Here is a 23,321-nt window from a genome sequence, read left to right on the forward strand (position 1 = left end):
ACTTCTATATTAAGTCAAACCAGAATGAGAGAGAGTCACATTTGGGTAAATACACTTCCTCCATCTTCATATTCTTCTCCACATTCACTTCTGAATCTTTGTTGACAGAGCTAGGATAACATTAGGCTCTACTTATAGTCACTGGTGTAGAAATGTATATATGTAGGAATATGTAGAGGGAGGAGCAGAAGTATTAAAGGGTATGATCTCACTTGGTGCTTTGTGTCAGTTGGACGTCTCTGAACAGGGTGTAGGTGGGGAGGGTGTTGAAGACAAAAGGCTCGGCTGCCACGCCTTCAACTGATGAGTGAGCCCTCTGAGTCAGACCAAATGCCTCCATCATGTTAAATCCTGAGGTTTCAAACACGTAACAGAGATAAGATCATGTGTTCAGGCAAATGTTTTTTTTTTTCCTGAGTGCCTAGACTAAAGGACAGGTTGATTATTTTAGCAGAGAGCTCGTCTCACCTCTTACAATGCTGTTTCTGATGGTGACTTCAGGGCAGACTGCAAAACATCCAGACGTGTTAAATCGTTATCAGCAGGACAGAGACAATCAGGGTAGAGAATCTTAATTGGCATTTGAAAGGAAAAAATAACAATCCAATGTCGCAAAACTCAGGGAAAATCAAAATAGATATTCAGATTTCAAAAGATCAAAATCTGGTATAAAAAGCACATTGTACTGTGTCTGAACAGCCAGCTTAAACAGGAACATGAATTCATTTCTCATAATTACAAGGAAACTGATTTTGATTTTCCAGAAACATCCCAAAAACATGGTGACACACACCCACTTATTATGTTGTTGCTGAGATGCTCAAGAGAGAATTCAATCTCATGAATTTTTCAGTTGACCAGGAGCTGCAGGAGTATTTTGAAACTTGCTTTTAAAGCAAGTTTACTTAGTTTGGACTGAATTAATATACCCTCCCATTTAGAGCACACATACTACTTCCTCCTACCTTCATTATGGATTGGATACAGCCGGGGATGAATGGGAATTCTGACCGGAGCAGACGCTGGTGAAGAAAAAAGATTAATGACTTTAAAAACACCTCAGCCTCAGTAGATGTTTCCGTAAACACTGATGGAAATACGGCCATTCTGAATTACAGTAACTGGAGTTAATGTAATTAGTTACTTCACCTGTTGGATGGAGAATGGAGACTGCAGCGCCCTCCTCTGAGCCGAGAAGTGAGTGCACATTTATGCGATACAGGGTCTCTGGTTCCAGATCGGTGAAGCAGTGACTGCTGCTGGACTCACCCACAATTTCCTCATTTGTTTGCTTGTCTGAATACAGGGAACACAAATGCCTGACATTATTCAACATCCCCTTAACTCGGGATCTGAGACAGCCATCATATCTCAGATAGATCTTCTATGGATTACCTTTCACTGACTGAATGACTATACGATATCCATCCACAGCAGACACAGCTCTCCAGGACACACAGATGCTGGAGTGGTCTGACCTGACCACGCTGACACTGCTAACACGTAGACTGGCTGCAGAGACAGTGACAGAAAGTTCATCAGACTTCACAGATTCAAACATTTTTACACATTCAGAAGTACTCTAAGGTCTGCAAGATAAAAACAGGTTACATTTGACACAATATGATGTTTTTATACATGTAGGTAGTTTTTTGAACCAGTGTGTTGTCTTTCTGTATGTTGGACTCACTGGTTTTTCCCTGAGTGGAGCCGCTGCCTCCTTCTCTGTTGCGGTACTCAGCAGTGACCAAGATGCTGTAACGTGTGTCTGGCTGCAATGACTCTAGCACCACGCGCTTTTCTGTTCCTGGAACCAAAACCTATAGAAAACATCCCAACTTTTAGAGTCAAACCTTAAAGCAGAACATTGGTGACAGAGATGTTAGAGGATCATATGAAATACATCAGAAGAAAGAACCCAGGGAGATTAATATAACAGCTCACTCACTGTTCTGTCTTGGGTTTCAGCTCCAGTAAGCGCGGTGTAAGAAATTCGATACTGAAGGACATGAGCGTTGGGAGGAATCCAGCTGACCACCATGCTGACTGCAGTCTCCTCAGACACTGACACACTGGATGGGCCCCCTCCAGACACTGCCGAGTCAAACACAGCACAGAAAAGAAGCTGTGACATTTAACTGGATACAATGACATTCAGACCAGTTCTGAGGGCCTAATGAAATAATCTGATGGTCAGAAGGGAACAATGCCATTAGGTTCATGGTGTGTCACATTCCTCTTTTGTAAGTCAAGATACATTGGGGTTGTACGGTTACTGCAGTGTATCATAGATTTATTTTGGCCACAAAATAAATCAACTCAGATTATGATCTTTCACTCCCTTTGGGAGCCAGAAGGATGAAGCACATCAGTGTATCCTCTTTGGTGATTTCAATCTCTAGACACATCTAAAAGAACGTTCAGGATCTGGAGTAAGTTGAAATTCTCTGTGTTCTGAACATAAAAGAAGAATAGGACACACATTTTCTTTTAATGTTGTTCATTTGCTGTTGAAGTTTTGTTTGGCTATTTTTTAAAGTGCATTCTTTGTTGAAGTGGACGCTGGAAAGTGTATGTTAGTATTTGATATTATGGTTTCCAGTAACTCTAACAGTTACTGTTGTTGTAAATGTTATTTTAATCTATCAATCATGTGAGAGCTGAAAGGGTTTAATAATGGAAAACAGTTGTTCTGCATTGTGCAACCTTGCATGAGATATATTGTTCTTTTAATTGCTCATAAAAAAAAGAAATACTCATACTTAGCCAGATGCACAATGACCATAATTGCATAAAGCATTTTTTAACATCTAAAAGTCACTTCTAAATATTAATTCAGAAAGAAATATAAGGTCAAATCTAGCAAAAGAAAAAAAAAACAGTCTAGGCCACTTCACTCTTTACTTTTCAAACTTCTATTCCTCCTAAGCTTTCAGTGCTATTCTAAGCAAGTCCACTAGAGGCCCCCAGACTCCTGATAACCTTGAGTCAATTTGCAGATGTGATTGAACAAATGACTTTCTGAAAAATGTGATCTGATCCTGAATGATACAAACTCTCCAACAGCAGGCGGGGCAATGTGACAGTTCAAACAAAATGATGTCAACATCAGATTTAAAAGAGGGAGATTTTCCAGGATATCAAAAACTCATCTTTTAGCCAGCAAGTTCACATACGACTGAAGCTGGTGCCACTTTTACCAAGTGAAACACTTCAGTGATAAACATGCTGGTGCTTCAGTCAAATCAATTTGTAACACAATAATCCAGATTCTGTTATAAGTATTTTTTTATAATAGAGAGATATTGTTGTCAGCCTCCTCACTGTTGAGATTCATGCAGCTTTAAACTCTCCTTCCAAACGTTTGAGAGGATGCTACGTTAAAGCCTGTCAGAACTTTGGTTAGATCCATTGGTGCTACTTGTTACTTTTTTTTCAGCCAAACTGAAAACCTCAGTTTATGTAACCCATGCAAGCCAACCATCTCACCCTGTGCACTGTAAGGGTTTCTCTCCTGCCTGTTAATAGTGTGTAAATTAAAAAAGCTGTATTGCTGTGTTCCACTTACAGGTGCTGTACCGAATGGCCACTGCTTCACTCTGAGCGCCGTCTCCATACAGTGCAGACAGAGAGATCTGGTATTCTTTATCGTCCTCCACCTCTTCAAGAATCACCCCTTCACTCTCACCACTCACTTTCAGCTGAAAAGAGAAGACGGATGAAAAATGTTTTACTGTCGCTCCAATTTTAAGTCATTTTGAAACATTTTCAACACCCTCTACCCTTTTTTTATTTATCCCACCTGCCTAAGGTCCCCACTGTTGAGAGAGATCCACTTGATGAGATAAGAGACAACATCATCAGCTGCAGGCTCCCATCGCACCGTGATGTCACTGCCTGAGAAATTAGTCACCCTCAGGTCTGATGGAGCAGGAACCTTCACTGAGAGAAAAGTAAAATATGTAAGAAGAAAATGAGACCCCTCACTTTTAGTTCACAAAACAACTTCTTGATTAATTTAAACACTCTTCAATATGCCTAACACATGTTTGTCTTACATGTGGTGATGTTACTGGTGAGTGCTGCCGACAAGCTTTGCTGGTAGAGAGACTGGACTGTGACTAGATATCTAGAGAGAGAAGAGAGGTTCTGCACCAGCACTGAGTTCAGGCCTGTAACCTCCACCTGGAAAGAGAATGTGATCGAGGATGATAGAGATCAAGAATGTATATATACATACACAATTCTAAAATAGGAGGTGAAAAAGTAGGCCCTTTGCACTATGGTTAGGTTCTAAAAATGCAACACTTACAAGTCTTAAATAAATAAAAACTGTACACATCAGTAACAGAGATGTGATTAGATGAGACACTATGCAGCTTATTGGACAGTAAATCCAAAACTGATAATATCAGGTCAGGCTGGATTACATATTTGTAACTGCTGATAACACGCAGTGACTTGCTTGTTTTCAAACTGATGAGAGGAGCCTTCATGATGTGACAGTATTTTCATTACTTTCTGGCTCCAGTTTGTAATCTGAGGTTTCACTTGCTGTTGTAACAATAAATGTTGCATTGCAATAATTCTAGTGGTTTTATTTTTAGTGTTTCCTAAACTATGAGCATAGTACAGAGGATACAGAGTTTTTTCCAGTTACTGTTAGTCATTTTTTGACTGTATAAAACATATAAACCTCTGTATCCACAGGATTTACATGCAGTTTTATATTGTTTGTCAAACGGAGAAGTTTTTTCACGATTTAAAATAAAAGTGAAATAAAAAGCTTTACGTCAACACTAGTTTTGTGAGCACCAAAACAAAAGGAGAGGCTGTATTTATAGTCATCAAAAAAGGAATCACATCCATGTTCTGTTCAGTTATGAAACCAGTATGAACTGATGTTTGCTTTTTCGTCACCCACTGTGGACTGCCACTTTCCTTATTCCTATGTCAACCTTTCTGTATAACATTAGCAGTTTTAGGTTTGCCAGTTTGGTCTTACATACCTGCTTGACGTCGCTACCATGGTTGGTGCTGTAGGTGATTCTGTGACCAGGAATGTCCTCTGCTCCAGGCACCCAGCTCACCCTCATCATGCTGTGGGAAACCACTGGGAACTGAACACTCACTGGTGCTGGAAGTGGGACTGAAGGCAGGGTGGTTGACAAAGACAGTCAGATTAAATATGGTAAGGGCGCAGAAAATTAAGATGATGAACAATAACAAAGATGAGTTTATAAAGGTTGTTCATTTGATCACTGTCACAGTTACTGGACAACAGCTCCTGATAAACCTGAAGGGTGACAGAGACTAGGTTTGTCTTACAAGTGGTGGCGACAGCAGTGACGGGATCACTTGGGTCTTCATCATAGAGGGCATAAAGAGTGACGGAGTAATCTGTTGCCGGTAGTAATCCTGCCAGCTCCACCAGTGTCTGGTCTGCACTGAATTTCTCCTGCAGCAAAGCATAAACAAAATACAGAACAATGAGTTGGAAGTTTGTTTATAAATCTCAAATTTAAGTGTCTTCTTAATTCAAATATGAAACAGATGTTAGTGTGTTTTGCCAGGAAAGGTAAAATAAGACAAATTAAGCTCAAAGACCAAAGCTGCGTGAGAGAAAAAAACGTTATGCACTGAATATTTGCTGTATGAAACAAGTTTTCATTTTTTTTGTTATATTGTATTGTATGTTGTCAGATGCCTTCTTTCCTGCTGTGGGTGTCCTTGACTGATATAACCGGTTCTGTTTTCTTTTTTTCTTTTCTTTTTTTTTTTTTGAACAGTGCATCTGGGAAGTATTCACAGTTTACACAACTTTTTCAACATTTTGTTGACAAATGGTGATGGTGCCATTATGGGGTGTTGTGTAAAACTATTTCCGGAAAAAATCTTGAGGGAAAAAATCAATTTATTTCATTTTGGAATGAGGCTTTAACATTACAAAATGTAGAAAAAGTGAAGCGTAGGTAACACTTTCTTGAAGCACTGTAGATACACATTTGCCGTAAATCATGAATCATATTTGTATAACATATATAATATATATAATATATATATATAAATATATATATATATATATATATATATATATATATATATATATATATATATATATATATATATATATATATATATTATATATATATATATATATATATATATATATATATATATATATATATATATATATATATATATATATATATATATATATATATATATATATGAACCATCTGACAACTCCCTTTTCCCCCTCCATACATACAGAGAACACAGACAAAGAGTGATCCAGGACTCACCTCCTTGGCGTCATCAGGCTCTCCGTGGTTGAGTGCTGAGTAAAGGATCATGTATTGTGTTGCACCGGGAGCTGCACTCCAACTCACTCGCAAGTTGCTGTAGGAGGAGGGAGTAACCTCCAGGTTGGTTGGCATGCCCAGGGGCACTGACAGAGATAAGCAGGAAAACACCAAAGAAAGAAAAGAAAGAGAAGAAAAACATCAGAGGTTGTTGCAAACTTTTTCTTTAACTGGTGATACCTGGTCACTCAAAGCTACGTTTTACTTGTGACCTAAGCATTGTTAGTTATATTGAGAACAAACAAAAACCTACAGGACAAATAAACATCCGAGAAATACATAAATCACTTTTTTACAGAGATTAGCAGTGATGTCTATCTTACATGTAGTGACAGTTCCTCTGAGTGCCAGGCCAACGTTATCGTGATACACAGGAAAGATGGACACGTGGTACAGGGTCTGAGAGGAGAGGTCTTTCAGCAGCACCGTGGACTCAGAGCCGGCCAATACCACCTAGAGGCACAAATAGCCAGACAATGTGAAGCACAAAGCACTTTTGACATGAAATACTCCCTAAATGTTGAAATCTGGCCTGTATACACTCAGATTGAAAGGAACAAATATTTTTTTATTGTTCATTAATAGTTGCTTAGCAAGATGATAAAAAAAATGTTCATCCCATTTCTCTTCATCTGTCTCTTTTATGGTTTGGCACTAGCTCTTTTTTAAAATCTACTTAAACCTCACACAATTTAACAATATAATGTATAACATTGTCGGATGAAAACTGATGGGTTCTTGGGTTTCATAAAAGCACATGTATCCTTTCCTTTTTCACACTACACACTGATCGTTTTGCTGCTCCTGTGGGACAACACAAAATTTCAAGTACCAAAATCTGCTCTCATACCAATATTTTTATGCACTTTCATGAGAGAGCAGATGTAATATCAAAATAATTCATGCAGGGTTCAGTGTTTTTCTGACCTCCTGTGGATTCTGGCCCTCAGCGCTGTGGTATACCACTCTATACTGTTGGACTGGCTTAGCAGGGTTGATCCAGTGAAGCTTCACTTCCCGGGAGCCCAGTTCTGAAAACCTGAGATCCGTAGGACTTGGATATGCAAGGACAGGGTCTTCTGTGGGTGCAGGCTCCATTCCTTAAGACAGAGCAGCAAAGATTCAGCATATTATACCTCAACAACACAGATCTACAAATGATAGACAAACAGGTTACGTTTTGATATCCCACGGTCCTCGATCCTTCCACATAGGATGTGAACCAGCCGAGCCACCAGTTTGCTGAGCAGAGGGAAGTCATTCACATTGTAGACATTGAGATCCACCGGCTCTGATGCCACATGTCTCAACTCAGCCTCATCAGCATTCTTCACACCTGAATAATACAGAGTTATGGAATGATTTAGAAGTAAAAATGTCATGAAATATGTCAGAAACTGTGTTGCATTATGTCAATAAAACCACATCAAATCATGATTCATTAGTCTCCTTCCAAGGCCCAAAGGCTAGATCAACAAAAACAAACCACACGGTGCTGATTTGGCATGGTGGTTAAATAGCACACCCTATGAACAGAGGCTCAAAGTGGGCGGTTTGATACCTTGATGCATCTCTTTACTTAAACGTTTAACTTAAAACACAACAACCAAAAAACAAATCTATGTACAGTCCAGTGTAAGTAGAAACTCAGGGGATGATTGTGACATGAGTAAAGAAAACATGGGTCTTCTTTTCAGTATTTTCTTCAGTCTCACCTACAGCGATGATCTCCACACCAGCGCTTTTCAGCTTGTTCGCTGCAGCGATGGCATCATCCTGGGATTTCCCATCCGTCAACAAGACCAGAAAAAGAGGTACATCGGCCCTTGCGCCTGACTCTGGCTTCATGTTCTCCTCCATGACATGAAGCAGTGCCTGACCTGGACATATGGCACATATATTCCACTGTGTATGCATTGTATGTATTATTTGCACTTATTCAAGTGAAAGATGCCAGGGCTTCTTTGGGGCACAAACTGTGATGAGAGTTTACCCGTAAATGTGTTTCCTCCCTTATATCTGAAATTCCTCACTGCCTCCAACAGCTGGTCTTTAGTGGTGAAGTTGTTGAGCTGCCACTCTGTGCGAGGATCTCCACTGTACTGCGTCAGACCTTGGGAAGAAACCACAACATTTTACAAGATTTTAATTTGGTCTTGTGAGAAAGTCTTCTTGTGCCTTAAGGGACACTTGGAAAGCATTTGTTTTATTCTATATTTTTAATCCTCTTCTGGTTTTACTTTGCAAACCAAAATGTAAAGAGTAACTGTAACAGCTTTGGAATACAACGAACTGACTATATCACATCCCCTTTTGAGAGACGCAAAAAGATCTACCATGAAAATTATACAGATTAACAGTGATACTTCATGAACAATTCAATCCCATCAAAAAAATTAGGAAAAAACAAAAGTAGTGAGATGAGTGAGTCATTTTGTGAGTGGGGGAAAGAAGTGGTTGCTGTCTACTAAATGCATTGCTGTACAAGCTCTGGAATAATGTGCTGCATAATGGTGAGTAAAATAATGTGATGGGAAAAAAATGTAACTTTTTATCAAATGTAAACTAGAAAAAATTTAAATATAAATTAAGATGCAGACAATAAAAAAAGTGGAATTTTATTGAGAGGAATCAGGGTGTCTGTTCTGTATTGTAGAGAGAGGCTGTTATCAAGCTGTTCTTCAGATGGGTTTATAAAGATTCAGACTAGTCACTCTGAACAATACTCTCCTTATTAGGTTATAATCATTTATTTTGAGACAATGTTGCATTCAAGAGGACGAGTAATTTGTGTAAGAGGGTGCTGTGACTGTGGGTTGGTATTTACTTCAATACTACTTTTGGTATTGCATCTTAACAACTGGAAGATAAAAGAAGATAAGATGAGATGAGACAAGATAAAATACAATGAGAAGAGATGGGTTAATACATATTTGTTTATGTATTTTAAATTTAATTTAATTTAATTTAATTTAATTTAATTTAATTTAATTGTATTTTATTTTATTTTATTTTATTTATTTATTTTTTGGGGGAGGGGGGGTATCTTTTGCACTATTTACTAAAAACAATTAATAAAATCATTCTATATCATTCTATAGTATGAAGACCAGGCCTACATGTTATGTTGAAATGAAATAGACTGAAGCATGAATTGATACAAATAATATATCTTTATTTAACTATCACAATCACAGAAGAATATTGACCGATTGATTTAACTTCAAGCCGTGTAGACATGTAATATTTTTGCCAGAAAAACAGAATTTTGACTTTTGCTGGTTTTAAGATTGAAGAAGCACAAGTTACTATATCCCCTCCAAATTTGCTGCATGAAACTTTTTTTAATTTTATTTTTATAAATTGCAGACTCTGTGATTTGAAAATTGCACTCGGTTACATTGCGATGTCGGTTTAAATTTGGTTAATTGTTCAGCCCTAAAAGTTAGTGAAGGCAAAATACAAAAATACTGTACAGGTAGAATTAACCGTGATTTAAATGGGACAACGGACAAAATATAACCCCTCTGTATCAGTGTTTTGACATGAATTGGACTTTTATTCTCACCAATTTGAATATTGTTTGGTCCAATGAGGAAAGGTGTCATCAGGCCTTCCAGGAAGTCTCTGACTCGTCTGAAGTTTGTGCGTCCAATGCTCCAGGAACCATCCACCAACAACACAATGTCTGCCGCTGCATTGCTGTCACACTCAAATGGTTTCCTTGGAGAATTTCCTTCAAAAAAGCATAAAAAAATCAGCTGAATAGAGTAACTGGGTGCATTTTCTGTCGTTCTTATATTACTTCACATGTAATGAAAAGTTTTAGGTCAAGAAGCAGCTCAATGCATGAAGGATGGGAAAAAGTAGAGCAGGTGTGAAAGGGTAGGTGTGTTAATATTGAGCACGTGTCGACATGGTGCAGACATGAACAGGAGTGAGTTTTATAGAATGTGAATGTCTGTATGTTCCCTTGGACGATGAGAGAGATAGAGGACACATACAGCCCCGCAGCTGAGCAGGACAGCCTGTCATTATGTTTCCTCTACCTGTCCCTCCCCTTTCCAAGCACTGTCATCACATTTCCAACCAGCACTTACTGCTCTCAGCTCTTGTTCCTAACTTTCAAGAAGAGGAAAGACAGTGATGACCGGATGCTCTGATAACAAGCTAAATGTACTGAAGGAAGTTATCATAATCACTACTATTATGCATTAGTTAACAAAACATGGTTACCAAAGGAAACATTGCGGATCAAAGTCAAGTGACTGTTGTCCCAACGGCATGATGCAGAGGTTACCTGTCACTGGTTGAGTAGGAAAAGGTGTCTTCCGTGGTTTCTCCTCCGGTGCTTTGCCCTGTGTGGTCCCCTGCTCCTCCTTTTTCTCCATCTTTGAACGATCTCGTTCCTTTTCCTTCTTCTTTTTCTTCTTCTCTTTTGCAGTTTTCTCTGTGGTCTCTTCAGGGGGAGGAGGGGTTTCTAAAGCTGGGGGCTCTGGAGGAAATAGTTTACATCAAAAACATGAGTGAGGTTTATTTAAGATATGCATCAGTTGTTTTGGGGACGAGTTGAGGCTAAATGTGACAGTGTTACCATAAACTGTGACATTAAACATACCAAAGGGAGACCTGAAAGAAACATTACTCTACTATTATTAATACCTTCACAGAGGGCTCCAGTCCTAACTTCCTTCCATCTTGTTCCAACTTTTACTTCCTGTTCCACACCTACTGTAGCTGGGCTGTCATTATGGTGTATTTGTCTCATTGCACTTTGATGTAGGGGTTCATAAATACAGTATACTAAACGGTCCATGCTTGTGTGGTCTTGTTTGCTTTTAAGTGTGTTTTTGTGCTGTGCCCTCTTTCTATCACATACTGTTATGCTGACAGACCAAGAAAGACCAAAGCAGAGATATAAAGTTAAGTAAGAAAAGAACACGTAAAAGTGCCCCACAAAGTTCCACTGTAGATTCTTTAAAACCATAAATGTATATTCAAACAGAGGGAAATCTGTGGCAAACGGTTTTGGACAAAGCTAAAAACAAAAAAACAAAACCCTTGAGCTCTTACAGTGGTGTGCATGGGGGCCTCAATTGTTGAAAAACCCACACTGAAGTCCCATCTTGGAAGGCCTAAACATGCACTAATGTATCCTCTTAGTCAAAACACGCGCTAAAGTGCCCTCTGCAGTGGCAAGACTGTGCTGTATGAGCCTTTTCTTTCTTTTCACCCCTACCTTTCAGAAAGTCTGTGCATTCCACAGAAAAAGGAAATCCTTCATCCTAAAAACATGTTGGCAATACTGAAACAAAACATAACTGATCATTTTAAATCCTCATGTCTGAATATTTCTGTAGCTAAGTTTCAGACTGTGCAGAACTCAACAACTAGGCTTCTGACACAAGTCTGTTTTTGTATGGTGCTGTTATTACTTTGGATCAGCCAGATTTGCTACACCAAACACTGTGGCTGTGATTTTAACCCATGCAGAAAAACTATCTCTGCCTTTTACTGGGTGTTTTTTTTTTATAAGAATTACGCAGGATGTGTTGCTGAATATAACAGAGGATGTGACATCAAACTCAAGAGGCTTATCTTTCCATTCATGTTTATAGAAAGTGAAAGCTCAATTCCACCATAACAGGGAAATCTCAAAATTATTAACACTCATGGGAAAATGCAGTGAGGGAAGGTTTTCTTTCCCTCCAACAGTTATTATAGGAAAGCTGATAATGCAAGAAGTGAATGTTAAGCAAGCCTTTAAATAACATGCAGGGGATAATGCCAGTTTACTCTGTTAAATACAGACTGTGCTTCTCCAGCCAGAATGTGCCAAAAAAAACAAACATCTTAAGGTGTAATTACTGAATCCTGTGGGAATCTACTGTGATATACCACAGAGAAATATAATTTTTCATATTTTTCTTTTAATAAATGACTTTACTGACATTATGCTTATACCTGCTTTGAAGAAACTCAGTTGTGCATAAATTGCATAGTTCAGGGCTATACATAAGTGTTTTATGACAAATAACCCTGATTTCATTAGATTATAGGGTTCACATTGCACAAGCTTTTCTTTGAGCAGCGTAGACTCGTGGAATATATTATCAACAAAGAATTTAAGTAGATATGCTAAGTGTTAAAATTAAAAACTTTAAATCAAGGCTTTTAAACCTGCAAAGTTAGATCCAGTTTATTGCAGTATTTTCCGTACAAGTGCACCACAGCCCCTTGTTGTCTATAAACACATTTCTTAAACATGTTTTACCTGCAGTAGCCGTAGAAGTGGTAGAATCTGGATACAGAACTGTTGGCTGACCCAGAAGAGCCTCTGTTGCATCATCTAGATCTCCTGACCCCGATCCACCTGGCAGCATCTTCTTCCTCTGATCTCGGGTACCACTGCGGATCATTTCCTCCTCCCGCAGACCCTCCACTTGTAAAGAAAAACATTAGTTAAGGATACATGCATACACTTTTGGTACATGAATTTGTAAATTCACTTTGTTTAAATGCAGTGATGAGGAGGTCGATCGTGGTTTGGAGGAGGATCTGTCAGGATGTGGAAAGAAAACTCAGATTTTTGTAAAGCTACCATCTCATTGAATGCTGAGACAAGTTTATAATCAGCATTTTATCATCTAATCTTTGTATTCTAAATGGTTATTGCTGAAATAAAAATATTGATAACTCTGATTTCTTAGGGATATAGCTGTGAGGACAGCGGCTAATGGTTTCTGTGGTTAAACACAGTTACATCAAAAATTCAGAGAGTTCCAGATGTTAATCAAATTTTTAAATCATATATTTAAATCTGTATTTTATGTAAAACAGGACACAATACTCTGTAAAAGGAGATGCTTTTCTATAAAAAATGAATGTTGTACATTGTAAAAAATATACTCCTCCCCATGCTCTCTGAAATATTATTTTAAGGATTGATTATATCTTTATTTGAAAAGGCTTATTTAAAAGTCCTCAAAAGGTCATTACTTTAGAATTTGTTTGAAACACTTACATTGAGGATTGCAAATACTGGGAAGATATCAAATATAAACCATATGAAAGGGTTAAAGCAGATTAGATTTGGCTGACTGGCTGTTGGCAGCCTTGTGAGAGACAGTCAGTGGTGTGCTGGGTTATTTTTAATAAACACTGTTTTTAACATTCCCTGAAGCACACATATTAATGTCATGTCATCTCATACTGACTGATATAGGAGTTTATTGTGGCAATGAACCAGAAAAAGCTGAACCCAGGATCACACAACACTTTTCAGATTTTTAAGCTCCATTACCTGAATTTAAGTAAAGCCAGTCCTTTATTCTGGATGTTTTGTCCTGTCAGCACAGATTATGAACACACAGTCATGTCGGGTCAGACTACTGACACCGACAGCTTTGTGAATTATTGGCTTTCCCTGCTTCTTGTGTCAAAACTACTGCAGGGCAGTCTCAATGCTGATGATGCAAAAGCAAGACTGAACTATTCATAATCTCGAATAACATCTCTAAGCAGATTCAGTTTGAGATCAGAAAGATTAAATCAAACAGGCCTGAGGTGAAGTTAGAGCATGTTCTCTGTTATGGTATGCTCTACTGTTCTCTGGTATGTTTTATTACTTCTCTTTTTGACACCTCCACCACATCCTGTCAACAGGGTGTTGCTTTGAGTTAAGAGACAAGGTCAAAAACGGCAAATTGAGGGTGAAATTTTCGAAGGAAGTACGAATTGCTTCGACACAGTAACCTACTATCATTGGCACAGTTTAAAAAAAGGATCTGGGCCCAGAGGGGGTTAAAGCAGGTGGGAAAGGCAAAGACGCATCAGGAAGGAATTCCCAGACTGCCATCATTCCAGCATGACAGCCGGTGTTGCAAATTTCCAAGTTAACATGCTTTTCACTCCTGTCTGGACTTGCTCAACTCGACACAGTAACCTTGTAGGACTAATACAGCTTGTGAGGATCCACAGGATGCATCGTTGATTATATAATTCCTCATGAACCATATAGTAAAACAATAAAAAAAATCAAGGGGGAATTTCTCACAAACTGGTCAGGACACAATTTTTCTTGTGGCACAATCCATTAGCATCATTGTGAGTGAATGGGATGAAGCCAGAGGAAGATCTTTTGTAGAATAAAAACGCAACGTTTTTTACCAATTCTCTGCAATAATTACCCTGAACACGGGTGAAACAATGTTAAATTGTCCCCTTCCTGCTTCTCTCCTTGTTAAAGTCACCTGTGAACTCGACTTTCAGACACACCAGAACACTCACACGGAGTATCTGGAAGCTATAACTCAACGTGTGGTTTGGCGAAACTGTTGCCTTTGTGAGGTTGCTTTTACAACCCAGAAACACTCTTAACTCATGTAAGTATATACGTTAAGTTCAAACCAAACCCATTTTCAGCCTGTAATCCTCCCAAAGCAGCCTACCCTATCATTTTAGCTGTATGGTTGTGTGTGTTGTGTGTGTGTGTGTGTGTTTATGTGCTTGAACATTTACTTGCTCCAATATGGGTGTAGACGGGACAAACCAATGCACAAAATAAGGGTAAGAATGTGAAAAATGCTCAGTTTCTCCTATACTGACTTTGTTGTCTTGCCAAAGAAATCTCACACTACCAACTGAGTCAACAGCAGCTCCCACTGATGCACATCACGCTGTGCCACTAAGCTTTTATAACTTTTATGTCCTGTGAAGAAACATAGCTTGTTTTGTGAACACTGATCTGAATTCTAATAACTCACAAGTAAAACTGAAAATAACAACTGCATTTCTAATGATTTCATGCATTCATGTTCAGTTTTAAGTTAGTGCTGATTGAAGATCATCAAGTTTTGAAACATTAGCTCACAATAGGTTGTAAACACACAAATTAATGTGGGTTCCTCTGTATTACAGCTATGCTCCAAACGTTTAAAACCATGAATGTCAGCCTTTAGCATGTTTAGGTACTGTTGCTTCTCACTCACCTGTTATACATTTAAGTTTCTAGCTTTCAACTTGACAGTGTTACAATTTACCCTCCAGCTTTTTAAGAAGTATATGATAGGTCTTAGCGTACATGGCTGGATGCAAAGCAATGAATCTGAGCTTTAAAATATTACAAAACATTTAATTTTTTAACATCTCTAACTTAAAAGCCAATGTCAGCTTTCCGATTAATTTCCAGCAAATGCAGAGCCCAGGTAGCTGTCCTTGACCCCCCTGTGGTTTCTGGTTCATCCAGATCCAATCAGGATCTTCGAACCCTTATAAATAACTATCCTCTCTTGTTCTGCTTCTCCATAGTTCTAAGTTATCCCTATGGTTTCTCTTTATGTTTGTATTTCTCAGAGTTCCTACTGTATCCATACTTACGTAAATGCTTTTCTATTTACCCTTATTTGCCAGTAGCACTTCATAATTTATAAAAACTGAGAGTCATTCTTAGCCTGTCCTGATTCAATTTATTTAAATCTTTTGACCAATCATTTAATGACTTAAAGGGGCTGAGAGGATTATCTGGAAAAGCTAGTTTTTTTTTTTTTGTTTGTTTGTTTTTTAGATAAAGACTCTATTTCCCATGAGCACTTGCACTCACTGTTGGAGAACGTGACTTTTTCCAAGGTGTGTTTGTTTCGAAGCAAATGAAAAGAAAGCAGAAATACTTTTCTATGTTCAAAACAACTTTTCCCAGGGTGCAAAGCGATGAGGCAATGTATTTATTTGCAGTTAGAGCTTTTGTTTGACAACAAGCAAACTTTGTAAACTCAGTTTGTACTGTAGTTTAATGCCAGGCTATATTTAGAGTTTCTCTCAGCCCAGTGCTCTGAAACAATATGACCGTAATGTGTTAAATTAGAGCATCCTGGTTATGTCACACCAGTACTTATCTACCAACTCCAACCTCACCAAGCAGAGCAAACGTAACCTGGCTCTTTATTTTACGGGTAGACTCTCAAGTTTGAACAGACCACTGCAGAATAACTGCTGCAGGTGGGTTGTAATGAACATTATCACAAACAGTTTAGCCCCTGTGTTTTAGCCTGTGCTCTATCACTCTCTCGTTAAGCTTTCTTCTGCTCTTCTGTCCTTTTTCTGTCCAACAGTTAGGCTCCTGTGTCCACCATCACTACAATTTTTTTTAAGATGGCTTAGAAACTCCTCACAGCCTTTTAAGCATGCATCTTGGCAAATCAATTTCCTTGATCCACTCTTTTCTCTTCATTGTGCATCATTTTTACCCTCCATGCCGTATTACTTACTGGTGAAACGTCTTTTAGCGAGAAGTTTCTCTGTAGTCCCATTGAGCACGAGGACTTGGAGGTTATATTCCTGGTTAGAGTCCAGCCCTGCCACCGTCGCCCTGCCTCGTGTAGTGGTCAGCATCAGCTCTGGCTGTGGCACATCTGGAAGATAAGGTGCTCTTTACAATAAGTCTACAGAAAAGTTTAGACTTTTTTGACACAAAAATAGTTAGAACATGCTGGCAGCGACAACACTGAGCAACCAGTGGAGAGGCTGGTATGCTCCATTAAGATCTAGGTAAAATATAAGATCACTGGGAAGACGTCCTTTAAGACTATTTATGGCCTCCAAAAATTCCAAAACAACAAAATTTACTTTTACTCTCCCAGTAATTTTGTTGTAAGCTCTCTGCACAGACACTGTTTATCTGCAATAACTAAAATCCAACATGTGAGAGTTATTAAGCTGATTCTATTGAGTCAGCTTTCAAAAAAAATAAAATGTGCATTAATCATTACTCAAAAAAATGTATGCCTGGGGAATGTTTGCCAAATCAAATTTTTAATTGGAGCACTGGCACAGAAAGAAGTTACAAAAGTGTGTGTTGAAAACATAATCAGCTCATATGCAAGTTTTGTTATCATAAAAAGTAACACCAGCATAAACTTGACTCGATGAGCTCATGATGCATGACTAACAAGACATCTTCAACTCAGCATGCTAATAAAACCATCATACACATGAAACATAATAACATACATCCAGCAACATGAAATACTAGCTTCCGAATATCAAAACGTTTGGAAATTACACAAAAAACCTAATTAAAATAAATCCTGAGCTTTAAATTGCTTCATCTTTTTTTCCACCCAGGACACAAACAGCCTCAGGGAATGTACTCCTCTTACCTCCACCTAAATGAGGACTCCCACCCCCCACCTCCAGATCAGACCCTACACTTCCAGTCTGGAGTTGGACTGAATTCTTCCTCTAAGCCCCCCTTTGTCTGTCTTTTAAACAAGCCTGGGCTTAGCTGCACATTGTGGAATGGGTGATAAGAAGTTGACAGAGAAAAAACAATGTTATGGAAGAAGAGAGACAGGAAGAATCAGAGATGAAGAGGAGGGGGCTGCAGTCTTATCCAAACCATCGCCTGTGGAGTAGAAGAGCTGACATATTCAGGGTCGCCTGGATTACAGTGAGATAAAACGTCTTCAAAAGGAGTTGGAACCCAGGCCTGTACCTTGGACACGTTTGTCACATCCATTATCTTGTGTAATCTTCAAACAACAAAAATGCAGCACTCACACAGCTTCTTGCTGTGTGAGTGCTGCATTTTACTACAACCCTCATCATCAACGCTTTTGGGAACATAAAATTGTGATTTAGGTTCACTAACAGGAGTTTGCTTCATTACTGTCAGCTGCAGAGCCACACAGGTTGTAAGCTAAGGAGGGGTGAAATGTCAAGGACACTTACATTTTAGTTCCAGTGTGTAACTCATGAGGAGGGCAAACAATGGTATTAATTCTCTTCTCTAGGAGGATTCAGATACACAAATAAAATGCTGAGGGATTAAAGGTCCCATATTATGCAAAAATCACTTTATTAAGTCTTTTAGTGAAATTTGTGGGTCTTTGGCTTTCCTCCTAGCCCACAAAATGTTACATTTAATGACAAAACCTGTACTTAGTAGTGCTTGTAAATATAAAATCCTGACCTAAAATGAGCTGTTTGGAATTTTCGGGTTTGCTGATGTCAGCGATTCCCTTTTTTGACCAATCAGGAGCAAGTCTGATCTGATTGGTCCACCGGGGCAGAAACCCCTTCCCCGCCCACTCCCCTCCCACTGCTGTTCAGAATGCCACAGCTGAAGAGCTGTGCTGTTGTTGGCTGTAAACAGCCACATAGTTCCATGCACAAGCTTGGAGAACTAGAAGAAGACAAGACTAAGTGGCTAGAGTTAATTTATCAAGGAAATGTCCCAGCTACACTCAGTAAAACTGTGCATGTGTGTGCTAGTCGCTTCATGGCCGACTACTTTTCAACTTTGGACAGTACAACAGAGGGCTAGCGAATAGACTGGTCCTGAATCCAGGCACATTATCAACCATCCGCCAACAAACCTCAGACCCTGGGAATGTGAGTATTTTAAATGCTATGTGCTGCGGAGCAGATGTAAGAGCTTTTCCTCAGTGTCCCCCCTGTCTCTGTGTTAGCTTCAGGATGCTAACTTTTGCTGCGGTTAGCCTGTTGTTTTAGCCTATAATGTTACGGTAAACGAGCTTCACTGTTTCTAAACATTGTGCACTCGGAGCTTGTGGCGCCGCTCTCAGTGATGCTGAAGAGCGGGGCGGTATCAGCGGTGGCTCATTTACATATGAAGGTCACGCCCACTAAATCAGACCGTTCTGAACAGAGGGGCTATGAGAGCCTGGAAACAATGCTGCTGTGCTTGATTTATTGGCTTTTTGGACCAAAACATGTTACTACAATTTCATGGAGACATCAATGATCCATATTAAACTGCAGAAAAGGAGCAAAGTATGGGACCTTTAAACATTGTGCATATTCCAATTTAAAGATGCTATAAGGAGAATCTGTTAAAAATAGGACCACCGTCTGGCCTGGAGTCTCATGCACCGTCGTGAAGATGTGACTCTTAACCAAGCTTGAGTTTATTTTGGAACTAATTTTCTTTGTTCAAAATAACTGTTCACCAGATACAATGCGATGAGGTAAGGTATTTTTATCAGTACAGTTATGTAGCGCTGTTGTTTGAAACGTGACAATAAGCAGTAGCTGGCTATATGTAGCGCTACTAGTAGCCCAGTGCTATGATGTATCCTTAGGCTAATGTGATAATAAACAAACTGTCATTCATGCAGTAGTTTAGTAGCCGTCCATCTGTAACGTGGAATTGGACCATGTAACGTTAGTGAATCCCAGTCATGTCCTGCCAGCACTCATCAACAAATTTTTACAGTGACCATCAAGAACAGTGGAGCCCCTCATTACTGAGTGGGTTTTTTTACATTTATTTCTATCCAGTTTTTTTTTTTTTTTGAGTGGAGGTCTTAAACTTTTGATCAGCTGATGAACAGCCCTTTTCAGTTGAATTGTTTTTTGCAACAAATTGCTAACTCTTTTTTTGTCTCACTCCTATTTCTTCTTTTTGTGTTTTGAAACTCTACTCAGAGCCTGCAAAATGTAAATTCGTTCAACTTATTAACCAATCTCAAATTTTGATAAGGCGTGTATTTCACTCAGTGTACTAAATCTGTACAGTATATGAGTTTACTTCTTGGGTTGAACTACAGATAATTAGCTTTTCAACCATATTCTAATTAACTGGTTGAACCATAGGTTGGGAATATATTTTTGACTCTTCTATTAAGCAAGCAACAGCAAGAGGAAGGAAGGAATGCTTTGAACACTTCAACACAGCCAAAGAGTCTCACCTGAGATGGGTCTCACTCGGACCTTGTAGCCCTGAACAGGTCCATCAGCCTCCTTCCATTTCATCTGCAGTCTGTCCTCAGACAGGACCGTCAGCTTGAGACGACCTTTACAGAGACAGAGACAGGATAGGGACGATAAAACATCAAGTTTCATTATGCATGTTTGTCTGGAAGAAGATTTGGGTCAGGAGAAAGAAGAGAGCGGGACAATTTGAGACATTTCTGAGATCAAAGAAACAATCTGTGCTTTCTTCATTCCTGCCGTTATCCTCCAAGGCGGCCTCTCCCCTTTCACTTCCTTCTCCTTAAATCAAATCCATCTCTTGTTTTCAACATCATCTACATAATTTCCAGCAGGGGTTTCCCAACAAGCAGCGTCTTTCATATTTCCATCCGCCCACCCTCCGTCCATCCCTCTCTCCAGCTGCCCCCTCATCCATCAAAGCATGCCCTGTCCTCTTGTCTGGTATAGAAACAGGAACAGGACGCTTGTAAGGGACTGAAGGGTCAAAGGTTATGTCAGAGGATCGGGGCAGAGTTACAGTGTGGCAGAGTTACAGATGGAGAGGAAGATGGAGAGGAAGATGGGTCAGAGGCAAAGAAGACAGAGGAGTGTAAACATGAATCACAGAAGGTTGTCTTCAGGGCTTTTTTCAGTGTATGACCCCTTAAAACCGTGTGTGTGTGTGTGTGTGTGTGTGTGTGTGTGTGTGTGTGTGTGTATTTGGGCATGGGGCCCATGTCGGGCTCCTCCTCGGTGACTGGCAGAGGATCACAAAGGGCCTGAGGGAGTTTAGAGTGACTGGGGTCAAGGTCGAACCCTGACAAAAATAGCTGGTTGTGACCACCACTTTTCAGTTCTGCACTAATATGATAAAGAGCCTCATATTCACATCCTAAAGTTTCACCCTGCACATATCCCAGAAATTATATCTGCTTTTTTTCTGAAACCCATTTCCAGCATGAAAGTTTCATGAAAAATGGAGAGCTTTACATCCTGCTGGAAGAATTCAGACAACAACATCAGCAGTCAGTGTAATTGGGGCTGTCACTTCCAGAAGACCTTTAACAATTTCACACCAGTAGCTGTCAGCAACCGAGATTATGGCTTTTTTTCAGCAGAAACTGAAATCATATTTTTTAAATGTTTAAAAATGAAATAAATATTCAATTTACTCAACATATCCTTTGATTACACCAGTAAAATATTTCAGAAAATTTCTCTGATGAAGTTTGGAGTCATGTTATTTTCAAAATCTCTGTCTTGACCAACTGTAAACTTTAGTTTAATGTACACTGATGAGAAGGCGACTCAGATATAATAAATGACAGACATGTTGAAAATATAATTTAAAACACAAACAAACACGTACCTTGGCCACAGACCTCTGACGACTGCAGCAACAGGACACTGAGCGTGATCCACAGCGTAAGCTGAAAAAACGTCGATGATGTAGGGTAAGAAGACATCAGTACAACCTAAAAAGAAGAAAATAAGCATTTATGATTATTAAATACACTTGTATATTGTACAGATGCTGCCCAAAGAAAACTGTGCCAACAATTATTATTGGTTCTGCTAGTGGATAAGTTGGATGTGGGGGAAGTTGGCAAGAAGGGGGTTTGTTCAGGGGTGCCAGAGCTCAGTGTTCAGTCCCTCCAAGGTGCTTAACTAAGCAAAATGTCAAAGAAGCACGGAGCTCACTTGATATGTTGCCCAAATGATACTGCTGCTCTCACTGCTCATCTGATCTGATCTATCCCAGGCTGTAGGAGCTATGTGGTGGGGAGTAACTAAACTTTCCAATAGAGAGCACAGTTGGTGGTTTTCTTGCTCTGTTTCCTTTGAATAGACGGTGTAACTACCAATGTTTAATTTACTCAGCTTGCCAGTCCACTCCAGGACATCTCTCTGTGGTTTAGTTTCGTAAAAACACCTCAGGTGTTGTGGCTCAAACTACTTAAAAAAAGAAAAGAAAATCAAAATGACACTGAATGGGGTCAATATCACCATAACGTGCCCCTGGAGTCCTCATCAAAATCACTCAGTTATAATGAAACTGTTGCTGAATTATGATATTCTAAAGGTCTCATTATACATAGCCAAACATTTACATGCATATCAGTACAATGACAAGTCTCTTAAAACTCCTCCATTTTATACTATTTATTCCCTTCAGATGTACAGGGTTTTTGCATGTCCCACACACTGCTCTGCTACCTAAAGTGTGTGTGTGTACTAGTGGTTAAATGATACTAAATCATTTTTTTCCCCATGGTTTTACATGTCACATGGTCAGGTGTATTTTATTTCCATAATTCCATAGTTTGCACATTTTGCATGTGTCCATGAGTTTGCTGTCCACCCTGTCATTATGGGGTAGCTGCCCCCTTTAAGAAACCCTCTGCTGTTGTCAGTGACATAACTAACTCACTTACTTCAGTGGAGGCTGAAACAGTGGCTAGTTGCAGAGTAATTATTCAAAGGTATATTTCGGGATTTTCATCATATTATGTGAGTAGCTGAATGTTTTCAAGCTTAACATGTCCACTCTGTCATAGTGAAATATCAGTTGATATAAAAACCTTTCAGAAATTCAAAATATATTTGTTAAACAGAACACAGTCTTCTTGCTAACTGATTCATGTTGCTCAGTGAAGACCCACCATATGCTTATTAAACGCTCACATTAGCCAAAAGTATCCACCCTGTCAGCAGGCCTATGTGATTACAATGTGCTTACTCTACTTTAGAAATTGTCACATGGCAGGGCGGGACTACTTTTCTGTGTGCATGCTTATTGTCTGCTTGCAGTTAGTTTATAAAAAGGTTGGCAACCTGACCAATATTTTTTTGTGAAGAGCCCAACATCTACTTTATACAATGAAAATGAAGTTCAATGAAAGATCTCTAATTTTTGGTGAATACAGAATTTAACAAAATAAAAGTCTTATAAAAGTACTTCAAAACAATGTCACCTACTTGGGGTTTACTCCACAAAAATTGTACTTGTTTCTTTATAAAGATACTTAAACTGAAAGTTAAAAAACATGAATACAGTGTTCCGCACAAAAGCAGACTCTTGCCTTAAAAAAATGAAGATAAGAGGTTGATAATGCACCAAGCAGGATTGTCTTAAAAACTTTCGTCAAAGTAAGCAGCAACTTCTCTGAATTCTTGTGAGAAATTGTCAATGATCAATACTTTTGACTGAGTGATTGTCAGGGAAGGACTTTACAGCACTGA

At 39.0% G+C, this 23,321-nt stretch overlaps 1 protein-coding gene across 2 annotated transcripts in view; it reads right to left on the bottom strand.

The window, feature by feature from the left end:
* LOC141799243 (collagen alpha-1(XX) chain-like) overlaps positions 1 to 23,321 on the bottom strand; it is a 33,810-nt gene that overhangs the window by 6,948 nt on the left and 3,541 nt on the right. For both annotated transcript variants that reach the window (XM_074681429.1, XM_074681430.1), the window contains exons 2-25: positions 21,448 to 21,553; positions 20,075 to 20,179; positions 16,631 to 16,774; positions 12,640 to 12,807; positions 10,666 to 10,860; positions 9,934 to 10,101; positions 8,359 to 8,478; positions 8,081 to 8,245; positions 7,543 to 7,701; positions 7,293 to 7,465; positions 6,689 to 6,818; positions 6,306 to 6,451; positions 5,329 to 5,458; positions 5,010 to 5,149; positions 4,059 to 4,185; positions 3,803 to 3,942; positions 3,569 to 3,701; positions 1,949 to 2,094; positions 1,691 to 1,820; positions 1,396 to 1,512; positions 1,150 to 1,296; positions 966 to 1,022; positions 469 to 507; positions 213 to 351 (exon numbers count right to left, since the gene is read on the bottom strand). In XM_074681429.1, the coding sequence (XP_074537530.1) occupies positions 213 to 351; positions 469 to 507; positions 966 to 1,022; positions 1,150 to 1,296; positions 1,396 to 1,512; positions 1,691 to 1,820; positions 1,949 to 2,094; positions 3,569 to 3,701; positions 3,803 to 3,942; positions 4,059 to 4,185; positions 5,010 to 5,149; positions 5,329 to 5,458; positions 6,306 to 6,451; positions 6,689 to 6,818; positions 7,293 to 7,465; positions 7,543 to 7,701; positions 8,081 to 8,245; positions 8,359 to 8,478; positions 9,934 to 10,101; positions 10,666 to 10,860; positions 12,640 to 12,807; positions 16,631 to 16,774; positions 20,075 to 20,179; positions 21,448 to 21,544 (3,215 nt within the window). In that variant the 5' untranslated portion in view covers positions 21,545 to 21,553. The remainder of the gene's footprint in view (positions 1 to 212; positions 352 to 468; positions 508 to 965; positions 1,023 to 1,149; positions 1,297 to 1,395; positions 1,513 to 1,690; positions 1,821 to 1,948; positions 2,095 to 3,568; positions 3,702 to 3,802; positions 3,943 to 4,058; positions 4,186 to 5,009; positions 5,150 to 5,328; positions 5,459 to 6,305; positions 6,452 to 6,688; positions 6,819 to 7,292; positions 7,466 to 7,542; positions 7,702 to 8,080; positions 8,246 to 8,358; positions 8,479 to 9,933; positions 10,102 to 10,665; positions 10,861 to 12,639; positions 12,808 to 16,630; positions 16,775 to 20,074; positions 20,180 to 21,447; positions 21,554 to 23,321) is intronic.

This window comes from Halichoeres trimaculatus, unplaced genomic scaffold (genome assembly GCF_033239565.1).
Source record: "Halichoeres trimaculatus isolate MK-OKI-2021-1 unplaced genomic scaffold, fHalTri1.1 fHalTri1_scaffold_11, whole genome shotgun sequence".
Classification (NCBI taxonomy): Eukaryota; Metazoa; Chordata; class Actinopteri; order Labriformes; family Labridae; genus Halichoeres; species Halichoeres trimaculatus.